The 22,499-nt window shown below is 40.3% G+C and overlaps 1 protein-coding gene across 1 annotated transcript in view; it reads left to right on the top strand.

The window, feature by feature from the left end:
• LOC115246328 (hemicentin-2-like) overlaps positions 1-22,499 on the top strand; it is a 129,584-nt gene that overhangs the window by 1,252 nt on the left and 105,833 nt on the right. Inside the window, exon 2 of the mRNA XM_029825062.1 lies at positions 5,303-5,368. Within this exon, the coding sequence (XP_029680922.1) occupies positions 5,341-5,368 (28 nt within the window). The 5' untranslated portion in view covers positions 5,303-5,340. The remainder of the gene's footprint in view (positions 1-5,302; positions 5,369-22,499) is intronic.

The raw sequence follows: 22,499 nt of genomic DNA, 5'->3' as shown, positions 1-22,499 counted from the left end.
TTTCTACAATATACAGAATATGTTTTGAGACGTTAAAACTGTTGAAGCGGACAAGTGTAGCATATGAGTGACACATAAAAATATTTATTAACGAGAACTACAAAAACAATCAGTTCGCGCATAGGAAATTTACATTATTTGCATCAACCTTTATAATTCACATTTTATCTCATCCGAATATTTTTAAATGTCATTTACAATGCATTTGATTCGCTCTATAAGATCAGAAGATTGTAATTTTGAAAATCTGATAATTTATTTATGTCAGCAGCAGTTTTATTTTTTCGTTATTATAAGCGGTTTTAACATTTTAATTTAATATAAGCTATAAATGTGTACGAATGAAAAGTAGGTATGGATGCATGCATGTGTGTATGTATATGTGTGTGCTTGCAGGATATTATTTTGACATTATTAATTATAGAAAATTTAACAACAGATGAAACAATTATTGAAATTTTATGAAACTTTACAAATTGTCCAAAAAATGATCATCTTTATTTTTTATTTATATTTAAGACAAAGAAGAACGTCTTTAAGAGAATGTATGAAAGACATCGTGGAAAGAGAGATCAGATTTAATAATATAATTAGAACATCGTTACCGAGACTGACCGTAACTCGGCATGCAATCGCGAAGCTTTCGGCGGAAATACATTACGCGAGCAAGGTGGTTATTGTTCGGCATCACCGTATACCTCTTTCGCCGGCAAGGCTGCTGCTGCTGCTGCTGCACTTAGAAATCGCTCGCGGTACTTGGGCGCTAGGTGCAATTTACACCCTAGAAACGTATCCCGGTACAGCCATGGTTTAGATTTATCCTTTTCCCGCGCCAGTCGTCGAAATAAAATAAGCGAACCAGGGACTCGTCTGGCAGCATTTGCTTCTCTTCTTCTCTTTCTCTCTCGATACGAAATGTAGCACGCTAAATCACAACGACTATCGCCGTCGAGGGAAATATAGCGGAACCGCGATGCTTCTCTCGGTGTTAATGGCACAAACGCCGCGTATCGAGGATGGACGAAGGCGCGAGATTTACGAACGAAACGCATCCGCGACAGCGGCCGAGAACGGCGGAGACTATGGGTAGTAGATTCTGGTATCCTGCGGGTCCTGGATATCCGGTCCGAGAAGCCGTTTCGACTGGCAGGCCGGAAGGAAGGAAGGAAGTCTCTCGGTCGCACAAGGGACCTCGCGCGCAACTCTACGCGCTACCAAATAATATGCAAATTCAATACTCTTACCGTGAGATCGGTTCAAAGCATCTCAAAGACGATAGTGGCTGGATGGTTTACGGTCCCGCAAATTCGCGCAGGTGGCTTGCCGCATGAAATATTACCTCCCGTGTACCTGACAATTAAGGAAACATTCCGACTCCGTGCGCCTCAAACAAATTGCGAGATGATTGCGACGCGGAAAGACGAGTCATCTCTGTTGTACGTACGTACATTTTTGCTCGCGACGCGTGTTTCCTCGCTTGAAATTTCAGACGTGTATATAAGAAAAGAAAATTAGCTTTATTAGTATGCAAAAAAATTTTGCATACGCAAAAGCATTCAAGTTTCTTTTTTAAATACAATTTTCTCAAGTAATCTAGATTTCCATGATTGTTTTATGGAACATCTAATATGAGGAATGTCTCACGTGCTTTTCTAACTTAAATTAAAAATTAAACTATTATTAAGATTTAACGTTAAAGAAATCTAACAAATAATGATATTCGATTGTGAAATTTAACTTAAAAAGAAGAATAAATGGTTACACATTAAAAAGTGAATAGTTTTGAAAATCTTGCTGGTATTAAACAATCTGCATATAAGCTATGTGCTTCTCGAGTTAGATATTTATATGTAATAGCGAGTGTTAAAAAGAGAATGAAAGATGCTAGCGGCGATTAAGTGTCGCGTTATTTAATCGAATTTTATTAACGCGGATATGTCACGCACTGCGCGTGGACGACGCACATCGATGCGCATAATTTAATGCTCGAATAATGCCGACGTGTCGCGGAAAAAATTTTCAATTTCCAACGAGCGTTGCCGCCGCGTCGCGGTGGCACACATAATTGATACCGGGGTCTCCGTAATTCAAACTATTTTGCCGTAAATTACGCGTGTTTGAGGGATATTCGTAATAACAATAATTACAATAATCTGATGGAGACTGGCACCGGGTATCGGCACAGAAGCAAATGCAATTAGCGCACGCTACATTGGACACCGGGGGTACCTGAAATTGATGAGCTAGTTAGATAGGTTCTCGGCACGCTGGATTTAGGTATAGAACCGATTAGGGTACATATATAAGGCAATGCCGTGTGTCGCTGACCGAAAATCTGCCATCGCGAGATTGAATATTTCAACGAGCAGAATTGCGAGTCAATCCGTAATTACAGATATAACGGAGGATATTACCTTCAAGACAGAAGGATAGAGAGGATAGAGAGAAACGTAATGATTGACGATTCGTTGATTATTTTACTTAATTATTTCAGTCTTTGACGATACGTCTAAATATTTACGATCTTGTTTGCGTCCAATCGACATTTGACACGTTGCTGATCTCATCAATTATTTTTACCATCGAGTTACTTTTACTCTATCTACTCAAAAGTTAACGATTTCTCGAATAGAGAGAGAGAGAGAGAGAGAGAGAGAGAGCAACGGAAGTTTCTATAAGGGATGTCAATTTACTCTTCCATCTCCATAAATTTTTATTATCTCGGGCCGCCCGCGATTACACACTGCCGTCACTATGTAAAAGAAAGATGAACCTGAAGAACTGACAAGAGGAGAGAATCGGCGAGAGGCGCGCAATCGTCGAAAACTTTATCATGATTCTCGACAAAGGTACCAGCCGTAAAGACAGAGAGATCAAAGAGCGATCCAGCATTACGTTCTTTTACATATACTCGGTGACGATAGCGCGCGCGCTCGCTATCATCTGCAATGCGCCTTATTCGTGTATATGCGCGAAATACTCGTTCCATTAACGTTATAGTACGGCAGTATGCAAAGAGAGTCGCGCGAAACACATGACAATGCGCGATGTTCTCTTTCTTGTGCGATGAAAAATATTTTGACACAGCGTCGAACATGAGGAAGCGTTATTCGACGCGCTCTATTTTTGTCAAAACTTTTGCGCCGCCAGAATACGCGCCTCCATTAAGGCCAGAAATAATTGGGTAAAACACATTAACTTATTGCGTTGCATTCTTTACTCTGTATTAAAATTATTTTCGAATAATACCGCGAAATATTCTCTATCGGAATATGAATGGGGAGTTTGAATTCACTTGAGATTATATGAAACACGATGTTATCGCGAGAAAGAGAGACAGAGAGGAGGAGGGAGAGAGACAGAGATCGTATTATGATATATATTTACAACGATATATGGCATTATAATTGTCGTTCCTGCGGATTTATTTTTCAACTTAGCACTCTCTTTTTTACATCTTTTTATTGTATTCGCGTCGTTTCTCTATCAACCTCTCTCACGATGTATCACGTTGGCGTAGCGCTTTGTCAAGCTGTCAGCCAGGTATTGCTTTCTATGAGGAGCCACCGTCTCGCCAATACTCCAATTCAATATCGTTACATTCCCGACAACTCGACAATCTCTGTCCTACGTTTTTCGATTATTCGGCACATCCGGCGAAATAGAAATGTACGTTTATCTGTTTCATTCGAATTTTCGAGTACGATACGATACGAAAGATCGCCAATACGGCGATTTGCCGATGTTTAGTATTGGAGACGGATTCCGTCATTGATTACATTTACATTCTGATTACAGATATGTGTAATGAGAGAGATTATATCTCGCTCTTTGCATGTTTTAGAAATGGGTTATTCATCGTAAGTCAGGAACGACTCGGTTTATTAGATGTTTCCTCTTGGCGCGGTTTTCTCTAGTCTCTTTTCTAGTCCCTCCGTAACGTGTCTCACGAAGGTCTTCGAGAAGAGAACTCATGGTTTTTACATATACGTATATATAGTCTGAGACGCGTTGTACACGGAACGAATCCACTTACCGACGCGGCATACTCTTCCCATTTCCTTCCGCCCGATGGAGATGTTTCCAACAAGATTCGATGCTTCTTCGAAGGGATTTTTTTGTCATTTATGATATATACATGTTACATATATGCGACTGAACACGAATCAGGCATAAATATGTATTCGTATATAAGTCACTTTTCGATCGAAATATCTAAAAGTACTGAAGCTCGTTCAAAGGTGGAAGAAGATATGGTGGAGGGGAAAAAAAAAAAGAACTAATTCGTAAAAGTCACGCAGATTCTTTGGCACTTTGGACATTTTCGAAAGCGTTGCGCTTTAATCCTTCAAGAGAGTTAAATCCGGAATTTTAAGAATTCTGCCTCACTACTCCCCTCCCTCTTCTCTCCTCCACCGCGAACCGTCGTAAGTCTCTTTTCTATCTCCCGTCGCACCCCCTCGAGCGAGTTCCTTGTCCCCAACTACGACGTTGCGGCGTCCAAGCGCATCCTGGACAGGAAATTAAAAAGGACCAACCGCGGATGCTGCTTGCAATCTCACGAAATTCCGAGACGAGAGCGATGATGCGAGACTCGTACTTTGCGGTACGCGAGCTCCAGTGCACTGCAGCTGCATCTTAGACGAACAGCGACCTCCTATCGATATTCGGATATGTTGAATGAGACTTTATTGCAGAGAAAGAGCTTTTTTGCTTTCCTTTATATCGCGCCCACGTGTTAGTAATCTCGTTTTCCTTTTTTCGCGATACATTCAAGAAAAACGATTGATTGTTTAACATTACATTCTATGATTTTGTCCGTATAATGTTTATTATTTTTGTTATAATTTATTTGTATTATTAAAAATAATGAAACACAAGCAGCAATCTCTTGTAGCGCAACAATATTTAAATTTGTATATAATATAGAACTATCAATTTACATATCTCTGCATTCAGGTGCATTCATCTTTCTATTCCGTATTTCTATATTGGGTTCTTTTTTTACCATCGTGTTTCCTCGCAGGCATTATAAAAGTAGATACATGCAAACGCTCGTGTTACGTTGGTAATAAACGACGCATCTAAAGTTTTTAAAACGAGGATGAAATTATAATAAATTATAGTAAATAATGCTGAATTCGACCATGCGGAAGATCCGTCATTAATGAACATAGGATATTAATTAAGGACGTTGAATGTTAATCGTAAAAGCTTTCCTTATCATTCTTGCGTTTTATTCCTAAGAGAAATGAGACATGTAACACACATTAACATTAACACTGTTTTTCTAATTTTTCAGATCTGTGCAGCATTCGCATCAAATCCACATAACCGTGTATGGCGACAATAAAGAAATCACGTAAGGGTGAGTCTTTCTATGATATATAATATTTTATATCGTAGGGAGAGATATATATATCCGTTTTATAGCTCTTACATTATGTATATAATATTAGCTCCGAGATATTTTTTTATTGTTCATTCCTAATTATTTCTGATCATTCAATAGACATAATCTCTTTCTCTACACTCAAAAAAGTGGTTTTGCAACTACAGCAAAAATTTTCTGGGTGCGCAAAATTAACTGAGGTACATAAATGATTAGCAAATACTGTGATATAAGTCGACGCGCGGACGCAACAATATATAACTTTGTTATTATTTTGAGAATTTATTAGAAATTATAAAAAATATAGAAAAATCACTCGCATCTCTTCTTGTTTAAGCCTGCATGTTTATCATTCTCGATAATCTCGTACGAATTTCGAATGCAGACGCGTTAAACGCACGATTTTGCGAATCGTCAAACACGTACTTGCGTTCTTTTTTCGTCGTACGCGATGCTCAGGCATACTGCAAATGTTCTCTTCTCTTCCCCTTTTACAGCCACCGATCGTTGCATCTGCCGCGCAGATATCGTCGAGTTGGGGCGGTATCCCGGCTGTTATTTCCAAGTCTTTTTGCGTAGGCGCTTTGCGTGGTACCTACCTACCATTATCCCGATGTCTTTGTCCGACCGGTTTCGCGACAGCTCTCCGTCCTCGTTCCCCCGGCATCTCGTGCAAAAACGTTATGCTTGCACGTGTCCCTCTTACGATCATCACCGGGTTCGCCTGCCGAAATCGGCAAACGATCGAGCCACTGTCTGTATAAAATAACTATAAATATTGCGTTAATTCTCTCAATATACTGTATTTAGTTGACGCGATTTATTCAATATAACTATTCTTGTCATTGTAAAATTAGTCGGAAAAAATATTTATTTAACAATCGATCGATTTTCTTTCGTCGAGACATTTATATATTATGTGAGTGGTTATATAATTAGAATAGAGTATAACTGTTCCAGGTTTCGAAGCTTAGGTATAATAATAGACAGGAAAGTAATAATAATAGCCGAAAGGATAATCTTAACAACCGGATATAAAATATCGATATTGATATCTATATAAAATATTTATTCATTATTAATACAGTCTTCAGGACATAATTATTCTCTCCATTCGAATTGACTTATTATCACTTGCATTTCGATCGCAAGGAAACATGTCGATCGAGGACACATATACGGACGTAACGATCGAGCTCTGCATTACACAGGGGTATCGAGAAGAACATAAACGCAGGGGTGACAGTGATGAGGGGTGGATGGGGAGAGGGGGGAGGGTGCGTTAGGGATCGAGGGCGCGAGCAAACGGAATGCCATAAATCTCATGTAAATTCGGTCCGCTTGATTTGCAAGCACAATGCCGGACGATTCTACTATCCGCCTCGGGTAACGCGCGGATACGCCGTCTATGTGCTCCTCTCTGGACATCTATGCACTCTCCGATCGAGTTTCGCGACGACAACGTCGTCGCCGGCCATACTGGATATCCCGAAATATGCGCTTTCCATGCTTCGAGTTATGAATAATTAAACGTGTAAGAATTCTACGGGGGCGTAGTAAAATGAGTAGCAAATTTTTATCGAGCGATTATTCTGTATACGAAATAATTTTACGCATGTAGAAGTATTTTTACATATATGGAAGAAATATCGGGATAATGAATATACGGCAACTTAATACGATGAATAGCGAAAACTGATTCTACCGTTATTGGTAAACTTGATAAGTAGGTTAGAGATTAAAAAAAAATATTTTCTCGAAAAAGATTCGACAGCTATGACAATATTGAAATAAAGAGAGAGCATTTATATAAGTTTGTCGAGATTTATTTAATGAAAATATGCACGACGTGATTTAATACATACATAATGTGACTGATATAAGAAGATTAATGGGAATATTTTATATAAAGAGCGAGCAAGACATAATAGATTTCCATTAAAATTTTGACCAATTAGACCACATTTTTACAGAAATGTGTATAATACTTTTATATGATTTTATTAATATTTACGTATACATAAAACGTAATCTTTACATAAAAAGTCAACCATTCACGTATAAATAGCATTTAATCGAGAAATGTCATTTCGTGTATGATACAGATTCGTGTATGATACATGTCAATATTTGAGAATCTTATTCTCCACAAATTATGTAAGATATTTAAAAATATATATGAATGGATATAAGTGAATTCCCGATTCATATCCGTGTCTATAATGCTTCGATTTTATTCTTATTGTTAGCGTCGCGACGGTGCATCAATCGATCTCAGCATCCGTTGTGGGCGGGAAGCTGACGGTTTCGGACGTAATTATCGCGGCGAATCGCGCGGACGCGAGCGGCGGAACCAGCTGATGTGGCCGTGGCGGAATAGCGGCGCGTTAACGTGGAAACGACTCGTGCCAGACGGCACGTGAAGCGGCAGCGAAGCGTCGGGACGGAACCCGCCGCAGTATTTCACGTCGCGCTCAGGACGACCCGCGGCGTGGCGGGCATTATATTAACGATCGTCGACACGTGGGAGAGAAACGCCGACGCGTTAAGAAACCCAGATACACACTCGCCGCCGCCGCCGAGCTCTAAGGCCTCCCTCCGGTCGAGTCCAAACCCTTAAAATATCGTTGACCGGGAAAATTGTCGACGACGTCGCCGTCGCTTCCGTCCTCGCCGTCCTGGCACGCGAGGCGAGGTCGACGACGAGCCATCGGGGGACGCCTCGCTTGCCTCGTCTCTACCGTTTATCGTGTCCCTGGGCGTCGTCGTCGTCTCTCGGCATCGGTCACGGAGAGGGACGCCGGCGTCCTCTCGGGAGGACGATCCTCACCGGTTTTCCTCCGGTGTCGTCGCGCCCACTCGTTCTTCCGGTCGGTCACGTTCGCGACGAACACAATTCCGAGTGAGCTTTGCTCGTCCTCGTGTACCCCACCGGAATTCATAGAGCGAAACTTGGAGTCTTCTCAGTGATAGGAATATACCACCGAGCGTCGCGGGACAATCCGCATTCTCGTCATCTAAAGTAGCTTTGTAACTCGAGTGCGTCGTGGAAGGAATCATTTCTCTCTGATTAGCTGAGGTTATTACGGCTGGGACTGGTCGAGAGTTAATTCGGAATGGCTCTTGCTTTCACGGAAACTTGCTCCGGATTTCGTAATGCGAATGTTTAGTAATGAAACTTTGAACGTTGCGATGAGAGAGAAGGCAATAATAAACTTTTCGGTATAAAAGAATCGATTCGCTTGAATAAAAATATCCGTGGCTGAAGGAAAAAAGTCGCAAATCTTTCTCCGAGGCACATTTTATTCGATAGACGGGTGCTTGAATCCAAGGCAACCAAGTTTGTCAAAGCAGAAAAAGTTTCAAGTATCATTAAATAGTAAACAGTACTTTTCGGTCTATTGGAGGATAACCATTCATTTTTAGAAAGCCGAGCTTGATCGGTTAGATGCTTTCAGTTGAACGAGTCGACGAGAAACACTGAATTCAATTCAGAAAGTCGAAAGAAAGAAAAAAATATCACGATTTCCGTTATTCAGTGCACAGAGAGTGGTAGCTCGACAGAGTAATTAAGTTATTCGGCGATGTCCCGTGGCTTTATTCGCACGACGGCGTGCTGCTATATATAGAAAACCGCGCGCAGACAAGAAAACGTCGTGATAAATTCACGAGTCGTCTAGTTACGAACGCCTAGATACGAACGCGGGCACACAAGCACCTGCAAAACGGCACCTGCGACACGTGTGCGCGCGCGATGAGTAGGTCGCGCGATCGATGAAATCGTTGGAAAAGAGCGTATGTACGTCCTTCAGCTTGCGAAAGAGAGACAAAGAGAGATGCTGAAAGAAAGAGAGAGAGAGGGTGGAAAAAAAAAAGAGTATTAGCTTGTATCCGCGCGAAGATACTCCACGTCGCGTCATGGCACTTTGGCCATCGAAGTCGACTGAAAATCGATAACGCGCGGATATCGAGCGTCCGCCATGCAACTATGTAACAAGTTAATGAACTAACGTCGATACGGCCTGCGGCGAGCGTTGAATTACCCTTTTCGTGAGCGAGGACGTCGATATTATTGAAGAGAAGCGAATTTATCTCTTCTGACGCGCAACTTTTCTCGCGATCGTTCGTGCCTTGGAAAATTCGCGGGATTGAACAAACAGCTTGTTACTTCTTTCTCTCTCTCTCTCTCTCTCTCCCTTGCGACTTGTAATCTTCAGGTGCTTTTGCCTCAGCGACTATGAGCGCGATGGAATGTTTTTCTTTCCAATATAACAGTAAACCACCGTAGAATGGATCGCGGATAGCTTGATCAACCGAGTAATCACGTAATCTCCGAGAGGCTATCTTTCCTTCATATATTTTCTCTTTTTTCCTTCTTTTTCAAAAAAGTATAAGGCAACATTTCTCTTAAAAATAATCCAAATACAATGTAGCGCGCATTCCGTTCCTATTTTGTCTCTGTGGGCAAGCAATATCGGCATTTCTTTCTCGAGACTTGACCTCCGGAACGTAACGCGAAGAGGACGATTATGTCGCGGAAAATAAACCGGGGCGCGGCTCTTGCGGAGGAGCTCACGCCGCTGGAGGTATGCGCGGAATAATCACCTCCGCCTTTATCCCTTATTCTCGGTTTGTCCTTAAGAGCGAAAGACATCGCGGCGAAGATCCGAACAGTATTCTCTTCGTGGCGGGATTGCACGGTGATTCGGCAAAATAGAAAGCGACGGCGTTACACGCTCGATTACGACACGATTTTCGCCCGCTGTTGGAATAGATGACCGTGGGAGATGACGGGATTTGTTCTCACTTCGCGTTGCGCCAAGAATTGTTCAAAGGAATCTCTCGTTGGAATGTTTCCGCAAGGACATTATCGCGTATATTAGCTCGTTTTCAAGAGTAAATTTAGCGAAGAGTGAATGACAGCATCATTCATCGGCTCATTGTCTATCGTCGGTATAGCATGCTTATTGGCTATAAATATATCTGGCAGATATCTGATGTCAATTATCGCATTAATGAAATCGTCGAAAATGTCGAGCATCGTGATATTTGTTCCTTTTGGGCAATCCTCCCAATGCGATGTCTGACACCTCGACGTCGTGTCTGCGTTAGGTGTTTGATCGGCGAACAAGTTTCTCGTCCAGCTGGGTCATCTTCGACCGACCAATTAACGACGAAGCCGCCACTAGGTATTTAAGTTCTCGATTTCGCGTGACCGGAAGGACAAGCGGCCGAGGTCGAAATGGCATCGCGCGTCTACCGAGTTGCAATTTTATAATCGCTTCGATCGATAAAGTACTGCTATTCATTTTCTCCGATCATTAATTTATTTAAAAAGTTAAAGATATGCATCTGACGTATTTGAATTTTTCATGTTATGAATTATAAATGGAGGAAGAATTTGTTGCCTTCTTTATTTTTGATGCTACTCTCATATTTATCGCTTTTATATTGGACTTGAGATGCTCAGGCTTTAATTAGTCACAAATCTGATTTTCCCGCCCTCGGTCGATTGATAATAAGATGATACAATCTCGATGCTCAAAGATCGTTAAAAATTCAAAGTGAACCTAGATATACACAACGGAAGAGAATTTCTCTTGATTTACGAAGAAGGCAAAATCTCATTACCTAGTGTTATCACTGGCAACACTGAGAGAAAAAGGCGACAGCTCGTTTGGTTCGCATCTTCATATTATGTTTCTACGGCGATCGCTGCTACGTCGAGAAAACGTCGTCTTGACGAATGCGTGTATATGGATTGTCGGCTTTATCTTTAGGATAAGCCAATTTGTATTTAAAAAAAAAACTGCATGCAGAAAATCATGACATGAAAAAAATAAAAATATAGCCAACACGCACAAAGATGTACAGCAACCTGATCGCTAAGCACGTGACAGAATAGCTACTGAATTTCAGAACTGATATTTTAATTTAAAAAAATTAATATAGAATAATAGACATCATATTTAACATATTATATTTAAAATACTAATATAATATACATAGTTTGATGAAAACATCTTCAAAATTAATAACAATAAAAAATACGACGTAGTAAAAAAGTTTTGAATAATATTTTGCGATTTGATTATAGTTTATGTATATAACTTGAACAAAATTTTTCGCGCAACGTCAAAATCTCTTTCTACAATTTATTGCTCATGTTTCAAATTCACCGATCGTAAAAATGTTGCGCTCCAAGCGAAAGTGTGCCGCCTCACTATCAATTTATGACCTCGGACGCATTGAAATAAGTTCGGATAATATAGCCGTACATTATTGCATTGGAAAAACAATAAACGTTTGTGCAACGTTTGCATTTTTGAAAAGCATTTCTTTTATCGATTTTTTTATCAATGTAACGTCAACACACATTGCATTATTCACAGATTACTAGAATATAGTTTTAAGCGATATCATAAAAAGATTATCTCTATCTATTTTTAAATAAATCTACCTTTTCGATCATTCCGATTTTTTGAATATAGACATTTTTTTGAGATATTTAAATAAAAATACAGTTGTTTGTAACATAAATATATTTACGAATATGTAATATATGGTTAGTTGCAAAAATATATACAAACAGAGAAAATAATATATTTTCGTTATTATAAATAAGATAAAAAATATTATGAATAAAGCGCGTTGCGCGGAGAGAAATTTTAGAAACTTATATATAATAATTGCTGAAGAAGAAATATGAAAATATGAAAAATATGAAAGGCAAAAAATTATTGTCGATTATGTTAGTTTATTAAATACTATTTGTTTGAACGTAATTTAATATTTCGCGATCTCGACGCCGTTTATTTCTATGTTTATTATCTGGGACAATGACACTTTGAAACACGAGGTATTAAGTTGCGTGAATTCTATAAAAGCCAAAACGATAGATGTTGTAACTACGTATTTTGCTCAAATTCAGTGACATTTTCATTAACAAGATCGTCTCTCGTGCCAGGCAGATCGATATTTTCATTTGGCCTCGCTGATAAAATAACAGAAATCCCTCATTAACCAATAACAATGCATTTGCCGGGCTAGTTTACTCGTATACAAAGCCATTATAAACATTATTTGGATTGTTTGCAAGTCAACAGGTTATAATGGCATTGTTCGCGCCAAGTATCTTTCGCGTGCGCATATTGACCTTTATGCCAACTGAGACTAAATTATCCACGTGCAGCCATGCATAAATTTATACAATATGCATGGAAATTATTATAAAAGATCGTGCTGCGCGAGAACATTTGCGCCAATTGTGAAAAATAATTGCCCTTAAAGAAACCAATTGCGAATTACACGTCCAACATTAAATCAATTGAAAACGATATCGCAAGAATCGTGTATTAATTTTTCAGAAAGACTTGTTAGAATTTTTTCTCTTTATTAAATAATTCTTTAAAATTAGTTCTTTGAAAGTCTCATTAAGGAAAAGAAATTGATCTTAAATTTATTGGAGAATCTACGACGGGAAATCGAAGCATGACAAGTTAAGATATCGAGTATTTTTTGCAATCGAATAACGTACATTATCATAAACTGGTATCAAATAACGCAATGTGACGTACAATAAAAGACTCTTATGATCATTTCAGTCATTTAGTGGTATAAGTGGTAACTTATATCACTAGTAGTAACAGTGGTATAAGTCGTGTTCTCTTTATTTTAAGAAAAAAAAAAATCAATACTGCAGAGAGATTTTATGCAACGCAATATTCTGTTATTTTATCGCAACACTTTTTATATATGCAGTTTTTTATAAAGAAAGATTAGTCAGCCGCTGAAATAATTGTGCAGAGAGCCGGGGGCAGGTACTCCAAAATTGTATTTTTTACCGACTTATTCCGCTATTCCGCGCGACGGCCCAATTATCGTAATTTCGCCCTAAAACGCCATCTCCTGGTGGTGGGCATCCAGTGAATTTGCGCAAATCTATAAAAACGATACGGTGCACACGGTCGGGCCGAGCGAAGCGGAGCGAGGAAAAATTGAGCGGAGAGGAGAGGATTGGGGTTGAATAAGAGAGAAAATAGAGTTGGGTCCCCGCCAGGCCCGCGCGAGTATGGCCGACGATTACGACGTGGATTACGGTCGGGAGGATTCTTAGGTAACTTCCCCGTCCTCTCTGACCTCACCTCACCTCTCCGCCCGAGCGCGATACTCCCGATCCTGGATTTTCCCGATTACCCGAAAGCCGAATTTCATCTCGCGACGCTGTGCGCGCTCGCACGTCATGCGATAGGATCTCCGTAAAGCGGTTTCGCTCGTGTACATTTTATCCCGTGAAAATGAGGCTCTTGTAATTTCATAGCGAATATGCAACGCCAAATGGAATTGAATCGACAGCCATTCGCTTAGTCGCCGAGATTTTTGATCTATAGTGGGTTTCCAAATCTCTTGTATCTGTCGCACACTTTTGGTAAAAACATTTCTATGCCTTATCGAGCTTTTCATCTAAAAACGATGGATTAAAAAATCGTTATCTATAATATAGCAGAAAAATTGTTTATTAAAGAATATAAATTAATTGCATGAAAAAGATATTCGGTGATATTCAATCTTTGCTCGAGTTATTTCTTCGAGGTAATCAAAGTCGAAAATATCGATGTCGAGTTTTATTTGGAAATTTTTGATGTATCTTATACGTGGATTTTTTTGAAAATGAATTGTGTGTATCGCGAGAAATCGTTTGCAAGATGCATTTTAAAGTCCTGCAAAAAACGACTCGTCCGGCGCGTCGACCAGCCAGCATTCGTCTTCACTTTTCGTATTTTTCTTCCGTTTCTTTGCTCGTGCGGCTTAACGACGCCGCTTTCGGGATAAACCCCGGCAAGCTAGTTCGTTTAAGACTAAAAAGCCCGTCCTTCGTGTACTAATTACTGTGAACCGTCCGGCTTGCTCTCGTTCCTCTTCTCGCACCGCTTCCTCCCTCTATCTCTCTCTCGTTCGTTCTTTCTCTCTCTTTCTTTCTCTTTGCGAACAGCGAAATAAAAACTCCTTTGTAGTGCTCGTTCAACCAAAATTCTGGGCTTTCCATCGTATTCCTATTTACCATGATCAAACCGCATTATAATGAGTTCAGGAATGAAGCGTGATAGAGAAGAATATATTTTTACAGATATTTCGATATTGGAGGAACGAAACGTATCTCGCCCTACATTCTCGACTTATTCTCGCGAATCAGTTGGACGTAATCCGTTTAGCTTCTTGATTCGAAATCCGATCTCGAATACGGCATTCAAAGTAGCATCGTAATCGCTCTTGTGTACCGTAAAAGTTTCGTGTTTTTGCTAGCTCGTAAGAAACGAACTGGCCGATGTATCCAACGACTACCGCCTATTTGCGGCGACCGCGCAAGCTCCGCTAAACGCATCGCATCTCGGCTACCGTGGCTCGATTCGCCGGTATATACGCCCCGCGATTGTGCGCTCGGCATTGTTAAACCGATTACGCTTACGCTTAATAAAACAACAGTCGGATGCATTTAACGAGAGACGCTCTGCTACTGGCGCGGTAATTTCCATCCACGTAGTCCTTCTCCCACCTTTCCCGCTCCCGCCATCGTCCCTGCATTGTTCGTACTGCATCTGAAGCCGGATTTACACGGTTCATTCTTGATGATCATCTCGGAACGTTTAAAGAGTCGTTTGAAGAATCCTAGAATCGTTTAAGGAATGAAAGAATTTGAGTGAGAGAAATAAAATTGTGTTCCGATGACGCGTCTAATGAGAGAGCCTTATCGCTGCGAGTCCACATCGAACTCAACGATGAATGAAATTGAAAAAGATTAGAGAGAGACTAAAGGAGAATCTATTCCGTAAAAAAAAAAAAAAAAAAAAAAAAGAAGAGTTTGAAATAAATTTTAATGGTTGAGATTGCTCAAGGAAACTCCTTCAGTTCGTGCGTCAACCTACCTCGCGCGATTCAATCGAGATGCTCATCGAAATGATGAGCGTGAATTCGCTTTTACTGTATTCTCCGCGTATCCATTCCAACGGTTCCTACTTCCGTAAATGGCACGTGCGTGCTCGAAGGCACTCGGCGACCTCGTTTAGTAATGTCGCCAATACGCGCTCTTACGAGCCGTCCCGGCATCTCTCACGAGTGTCGTTCGGATATCAAATTAGTTAGTTTTCCGTATCGTACGCGATACACATAATTACATAAGTACGTTGTGATTTTGTTTTCACCGATTATTCGAGGGGAATATATAAAGCCGCTATACGCGTCGGCTTTTAAGCATTGCGCAGACATTATAGTGGGCGGAGCCGTTCCATCGCTCTTGTGGCGAAATAATAAAAAGGACTTTTGCGAGAGGAATTTTGTTTAGCGCAGAACGTAATTACACTCGCATGCGAAATCGCAGTTGCCGGAACAAAAGCCAGCTACTAATTATTGTAATTTAATTAATATGAAAAAATAAAATACCGGACGGTCGATAACATATTTGTCGAAACAAAGGGCATGTAATTTTCGCAATGTGATAGCACCGGGTCTCGCTAAAAGCCATCTGGAACGCGCGCATAACTCGCGCACAAAATATGACAAAGAAAAATATCATAAACTACCTACAAATGAAACGATGCACGACAAAGACATCGTGTAACATCGTTATCCCCCTTCAGGGGATACAACTTTGAGCAGCATCCTCTCTCCTTCCGCGTGTAAATATTAATATTGACTACACTCGGCAAAGAGAGAGTGGCGATGTAATTACATAAATGTTGCATTGCGTGTCTAAATATTGTCGACGCAACTCTTGTCTTTACACTGGAAATCGCCGAGTGTAACTGACCTCGTGCACTCCTTGCGTTACTCGCACGCCACGAGCGCGATCGATCGTCTTTATCGCGTTATCCCTCTCTTTTATCGCGGTTCCGTATTGAAGAGAGATTTGAGAATTAGAGAATTAGAATTGGAAAATATGTGCGTGGGAAGAGAGGAATTAGGGATGCGAAATATTTATTTTAATAAATTAAAAAAGAATGCGAATCTTTCTTCGATTTTTGCGTTGAAGAGTATATTCTAATGTCGATACATTTAGAGTCAATCTCTTCTGCCGCCGTATGCGACGCGGAATATCGCGCGTTGTCCATTCCATCTAGTCGTAGTAGTGCACTGTGCCGGATTGCTTCCGAGAGAATGAAATTTTGCCCTCCAATAGCGCGTTGCGAATGAAACAATATGGTAATTTCCGGAGATGCGTTAAAAGCCATCCACACGCGAGATGGGACGATCCTCTCTTTAGTCTGTCGGAGTCAATAAAATGATCGTGTACACGTGCTTTGGAAAAAAATATTGCGCTCGGGGAATACACAAGCGGAAATGCGATCAGCAATAATATCTCCCGAATGTGTCTTGAGCATCTCTTTCCTTTGAGCGTAGACTCTTTGGAGATTGGATATTGTCGTCGAAAAAAATTTTATGCAGCTTAGTTATTTTTTGTTTGTTACATGTACGTGTGTGCACATTAATGTGCTTTAATTTACGGATATCGGCTCGCGAGCAAACAAGTGTATTCCGTATTGGCGATCGATAATGAGTACACATTCATGATTAGCAGTATCTATCTTGTTGCTCGCTTGAATGTGAAACAAACGTACTCTCGTAATCTCATGCTGAAAATATAAAGCCGATATAAGAGAAGGGTTTCATTGCGCATTTAGCTCGCGAATATAACGGTATGATTCTCATCTCGTATTTACATTACGTATTATTATTAGACGAATAAAAAATCTAGAACATGACAGTCACATTTAACGCTGAGATAACAGCTGCATTACGTTTGCATATGACTTTATTTTGGATCCTCTGTACTTTTCAATAATATGACTGGAAAAAGTATAGAGTAAAGAAGATGCGACCGCGTTGCATATCGTAAACGTAAAAGCGAGCGAGCAAACGCGGGCATGTTTTAGCAGCAACGAGATCGGCGAAAACCCAGCTTTACTCGGCCACCGCCGTGAGGGGTTAAGAGAAAGGGTAAACGTCATTGAGGCCTGAACACCACTAGTCGCATAACGTAGCGTAAACGCAAGCCGTTGAACAATCGCGGCGGCTTGAGGCGATGATTTATATGGGGGCGATAACTAGAAAATTCGCATCCTTTCCGTCATCGTATCGTCGAGTCATTGACCTCCCCGGCATCTCTCGTTACACCTGTGGCCGCCCTGGTTTATCCGCTCCTCCCTTCCGTTCACTGATATTCCCTGATGTTTTTATAAACGCTAAAGAGGCTAGTGGGTTTAAAACGCGAATTGAGCTCGAAGAGCGTAATTTAAAATCGATTCTGAACATAATTTAATCCGACATCTTGATCGACGATTGGCTCTTGATTTTAAATTATTAAAAATACGACATTATATATCTCATATTAAAATTCTGTTAGTGTCGACTTAAAATTGAAAGCGCAGGATAAATTTTCCCCCGTCGTGATTTAATTAGCGCGCAGAGGTCTTTTACTCTCGCAATGTATTATTCAAGAACTATTAAGGTTTCAACGTTGTGAAACCGACTGTACATTTGGTTTTTAATATCCATCGCCGAGAGAGAAAATGCGCGTATAGAGGACGTACCGTATATCCGCCAAAGTATCTTCCATTTTTGCGCCGTCTTACTCTTCCTGCTTCTGTTCTCGGCGCGAGTTTTCTGGCGATGCTGCGGAATAGCATCGCGTTGCCAACCATTGGCGGTATTGCAGTAAACCGACCGAAAGATCAGCCTCCCGACGAAGCCGTCCGAGCCAATTGGGTCGCGGATAATTTCATAAACAAACAATAGCTGTGCTAGCGGAAAATGCGAAAAGCCAGAGACAGTCGTGCGGAGACGAGAGAGCGTCTCTCTCTCTCTCTCTCTCTCTCTCTCTTCCCTCTACCAAAAGCAACTTTGCTTCGTTCAGAAAAGAAAATACGCTCTACGTGCCTTAACACCTTCTGAAAAAGATGTTTGCGGTCGCAACACATGTGCGACACAAACTTGACATCTCTGAGGCGGTTAAAATAAAGTTAAAATATTGTGCATAAGAATAAGTCTCGAAATACGGAATATATTTTCTGTCCGTATAAATAGTACTTGTGAAATATAATAAAGTGGAAATTCCTGAGAAAAAATAATATAATAAGTCAGATGTAAATACACATAATTAGTTATGATAAGATCTAATAATATATGTAATTTTATATGATCATGTAAAATTACATGTTATGAGATTTTTTCATAACTAATTATGTATATTTACATCTGATCATATCATACCATTTTTTTGCTAAATGCGTTAATATTTTAATCAAATATATTTATTAATTACGAGCGATAAAACGGGAATATAGCTCGAAACAATTGCAGATATGCAAATTGTTTATTATTTGCCAAGTATTTCAATTATAAAATCTTGCAAAAACTTATAATCGTCGTATAATTGAACGTTATATAATCGATGAATGCGGAAGGGATCATTTGCTTTTCAAAGTACATGCTGAACTTGTTCTCAGCGTTGTTCAATTATGAATAGAGCAGAATATTGTCATAATTTGAGGGTGTTCTCGCAGATGAAGCTATTCGTAAATCATGATTCAACAGACGCATGTAGAACGCGTGGCGGCATTTGTAATATCGAAGAATGTGATCAGGACGATGTCAATCTGTTCACAATAACAGGACCCGTTCTCTTCATGCCTTGCAATTACGTGCGCGTTGACCATGCCGTTGCTCGTAAGCGAATATATCGACAGACGATGACGCGTTTCGGTTCGCGGTTGCTAAAAAGAACGGTAAAAAAGAATGCTCTATATACATCGGTGACTTGTCGAGCGTGTACTTAGCAAAATTTTTGCGGATGCTTTGTAAAGCGCGTGTGCCAATAACCGCGTGTACAGAGTGTGGTTCAGGGTCGATTAATTCTTTCAATTTGTTTTCAAACGTATGCGGGTCGATTAAATTACTTTCCTTCGTGTTTTAATTATTGTTCAAAAGGATACAGCTAGCAAACATATATATCTTATTACATTATTGATATTTTTAATTCAATATTATTTTTATTTCTAAGAAATTAAAATATAAGAGGTCCTTATGTTATGCAAAGCAAAATATATGGAAGGCTCCATAATAAAATTAGGCAAAATCAATAGCTTTATTGATGGATTCAAGAGTATTTTTTACTTTTAATTTTATATTACAATGCTAATTTTTTTTATTACAGTAAATTGCAGATGCAAAAAAAATTGAAGAACGATCCAAGTGCTTCGACGAACGGATTTCGATTAGGGGAGGGTGCGATCGGTAACTCTGTAGCCACCCTGTGTGCATGCGATCCCGCGCACGCGGATTAATGTCATCCAGTGACGAAACAAACCCTCTCTCCGCCGTGTCCGCGCTGTCAGCTCTCCCGTAACTTTATTACATCCGTAATAAAGTTGTACGCCGCTAGGCTATCGTTCGTATTAAACCGCGCATCGCGATCGGAATCGATGGGCGCGCGATTTCCATTGGTCTCGTAGTGCGGCTCGCCTCGCTAATACGATTGGCGGTCGGATTCAGATGAAATTGGAAGGTGTAGAAGATACGATTGCACACGGAGTAATTACCAGAGCAAAATGCATTGTATCGTGTTTGTATCTGTACCTTTATCCCGGATAATTTGCCGCCAGAAAGAATCGAAGAGGAACGAGGGAGGAAACGAAAACGCCGTCAGATAGCACGGTAATTATCGGCGGAACGAGAGCTTCGCGCGAATATACTAGCGCTAAATAAACTTACGATTTAAACGCTGTATTTAAAAAGATGGCAGATACAAGTAATGACGTAGTAGTATTGAGTTTTTTGCTAATATCCTCATTCCAATTATAACTCTTTTTACACGATGTGTAAATTTACTATGGTTTACGTTCTGTTTTCAATTATTATATTTAATGAACGTACATTTGTTAGTATCGATTACTTTGGAATTTTCCAGCCACCCAACAGCATTCATCGTTATCGTCTCGCAACATTCGAGATTCGAATCGTGTTACTTATTCCGTCCATCGCGCGTATCGTCTTTCGCCGAGAGAATCGTACCGGCACTCCCATGACGGTGGATTAGCACGCTGAACCGTGCTTCGAAGGAAAGGTGAGGTCAGGTCGAATATGCTAAAAGGGAAAAGCGCGCGATAATGCCGAGAGAAGAAAGGCAGAAGACGAGCAAAGTAACATCGTAAGTAAGTAGGTGGCCGGCGCGCGTTAGGATCGGAGTGGTTGCACAAGCCAAGTACGGGAAATTTTACGCATGTAGGTCAGAATTTATGCGAGATTTTCATACGCTAGTAAATATCCAGCCCCGCGTCATTACGCGATCATCCTCACTTAGCAGTTAATGCTGCTTTGTCGGAGGGATATTTAGAGAGATCCTCTCCCGGTTTCTTTCCCGCACAGAGTTTAAGATGAAAGCGAGACAAATGAGTAAATCGTTTTATCACGCGATTTCGAGCGGATTTCTGGATACAAAAGCTGAGCTCATCGCGCGACGAAACGGAGGGGAAAAAAGTTTACTTAATACTTGGTTTATTCAAGAAAACACAACAAGCTTCTTATTCTCGTTGCGCGATATTTCGTCGACGTATAATAATCTAGAGTCTAGAGTATCTATTATGTGTATGTTGGAATAACGGGCGAATAAACGTTCTTACTCAATGTCGCGTTTAAACGATACTTTATGGGCTTACGACGGATTGATACCTCGTCCAAGAGAATTGATACCTCGCTAGAAACTATTGCTCCGGACAACAGTAACTTCCGGAAGATTGATTCATGTCCCGCAAGGAGAGATTCGAGCCAGTATAATTCCGGTCAATTGAAATTTCGATTCTGTAGATGCACGAGTGACACACTCATGATATATTTATCATAATTTACATATCGTTACACGTTATTGGAAAAAGTGAACATTTATCATATTTTGTTATAAGCTGTCAGATAATTTAATGGCTTTACTAAATGTAATTTCCATTATGCATTCTCGCTTTATCTCCCCGCCTTATCGCTTAACTGCCATTAACATTGAAAATTATTATCATGAGGTGAGCGTTTGATTTCGTGAGTGGGGTAGTGCAGAGTGTGAAACGCATCATTCCGAAATCATTCAGGCATCAAATTTATGGCGTGAAATATCGGGCATGTGCAATTAACGCGGCGTGAATTTGTGTTGTAAACAGAACCAAAACTTGTTATGTTAATTATTATATAGCATCGCAAGCGCATAAATTATTAGATATATGAGCGATGGACATTATGTATAATATCTCCGATATATCGCTCTCTCTGATTGGCCGCCATTGTCGTTTGAAAAATTCATAACTGAAAAAAAAAACACAGTGTAGTTTCGGAACAACAGCTTCGGAGATTCGATGCATTAATTGCACGAGTGACTGATCGTAAAACATCCCGATCGCCCTGCATCAACAGTGTGCGCAAACTTTAATATCGTTATCCACTGAAAAATATCGTGTCATCGGGTTTCTGTCAAAATTACGAGATCACCGTTGATTCGGAAGCGTATTTTATTATTGCTGAATCTTTCCCGCGTTAATCCGCTCTGTTATTCTGTTGATAATCTCATTATCGGAGGGAGTGAGGTAGGTGTAGCGAGATTCGAAAGCCCATCACGGGACGTTCGATCGAAATAATCGTAGTGTGATTAATTAGCGACAGCCGACGTCCGGATTGACGTGAGTACGTTTCCGTATTCGCGAGAAAAAAAGGCGAGAAAAAAGAGACATCGACGAGGGAGAGTCGTTAATGGCGTCATTTCTGAACAAGAAACGTTGTTAACCGTAACGTTCGTAGTATTGAAACTGTTACAACGTATGTTTCCCGTTAACGGCCAGTGAAGGATTCAATTTCGGGGTAAAAGCGATTGTGTGAAGCACGTCAGAGGGAGAATCTATTGCGAAGAATTCAGGATATCTGAGTAAATCTCGCAACGGATTAAATACGCGTAGTAAATTCAGGTCAAGTTGAACGGGGCAAACACTTGATCGAGGGACCTACCTACCCTTGGTCAACCATTTCGCATTCGCGTATATACACGACGATGTAAGTCAGTAGGGAATCACAATCAGCAGGA

This window comes from Formica exsecta, unplaced genomic scaffold (assembly GCF_003651465.1).
Source record: "Formica exsecta isolate Colony F162 unplaced genomic scaffold, ASM365146v1 scaffold1473, whole genome shotgun sequence".
NCBI lineage: Eukaryota > Metazoa > Arthropoda > Insecta > Hymenoptera > Formicidae > Formica > Formica exsecta.
Note: the sequence above shows the minus strand (reverse complement) of the source record. Positions and strands in the feature narration are given on the sequence as shown.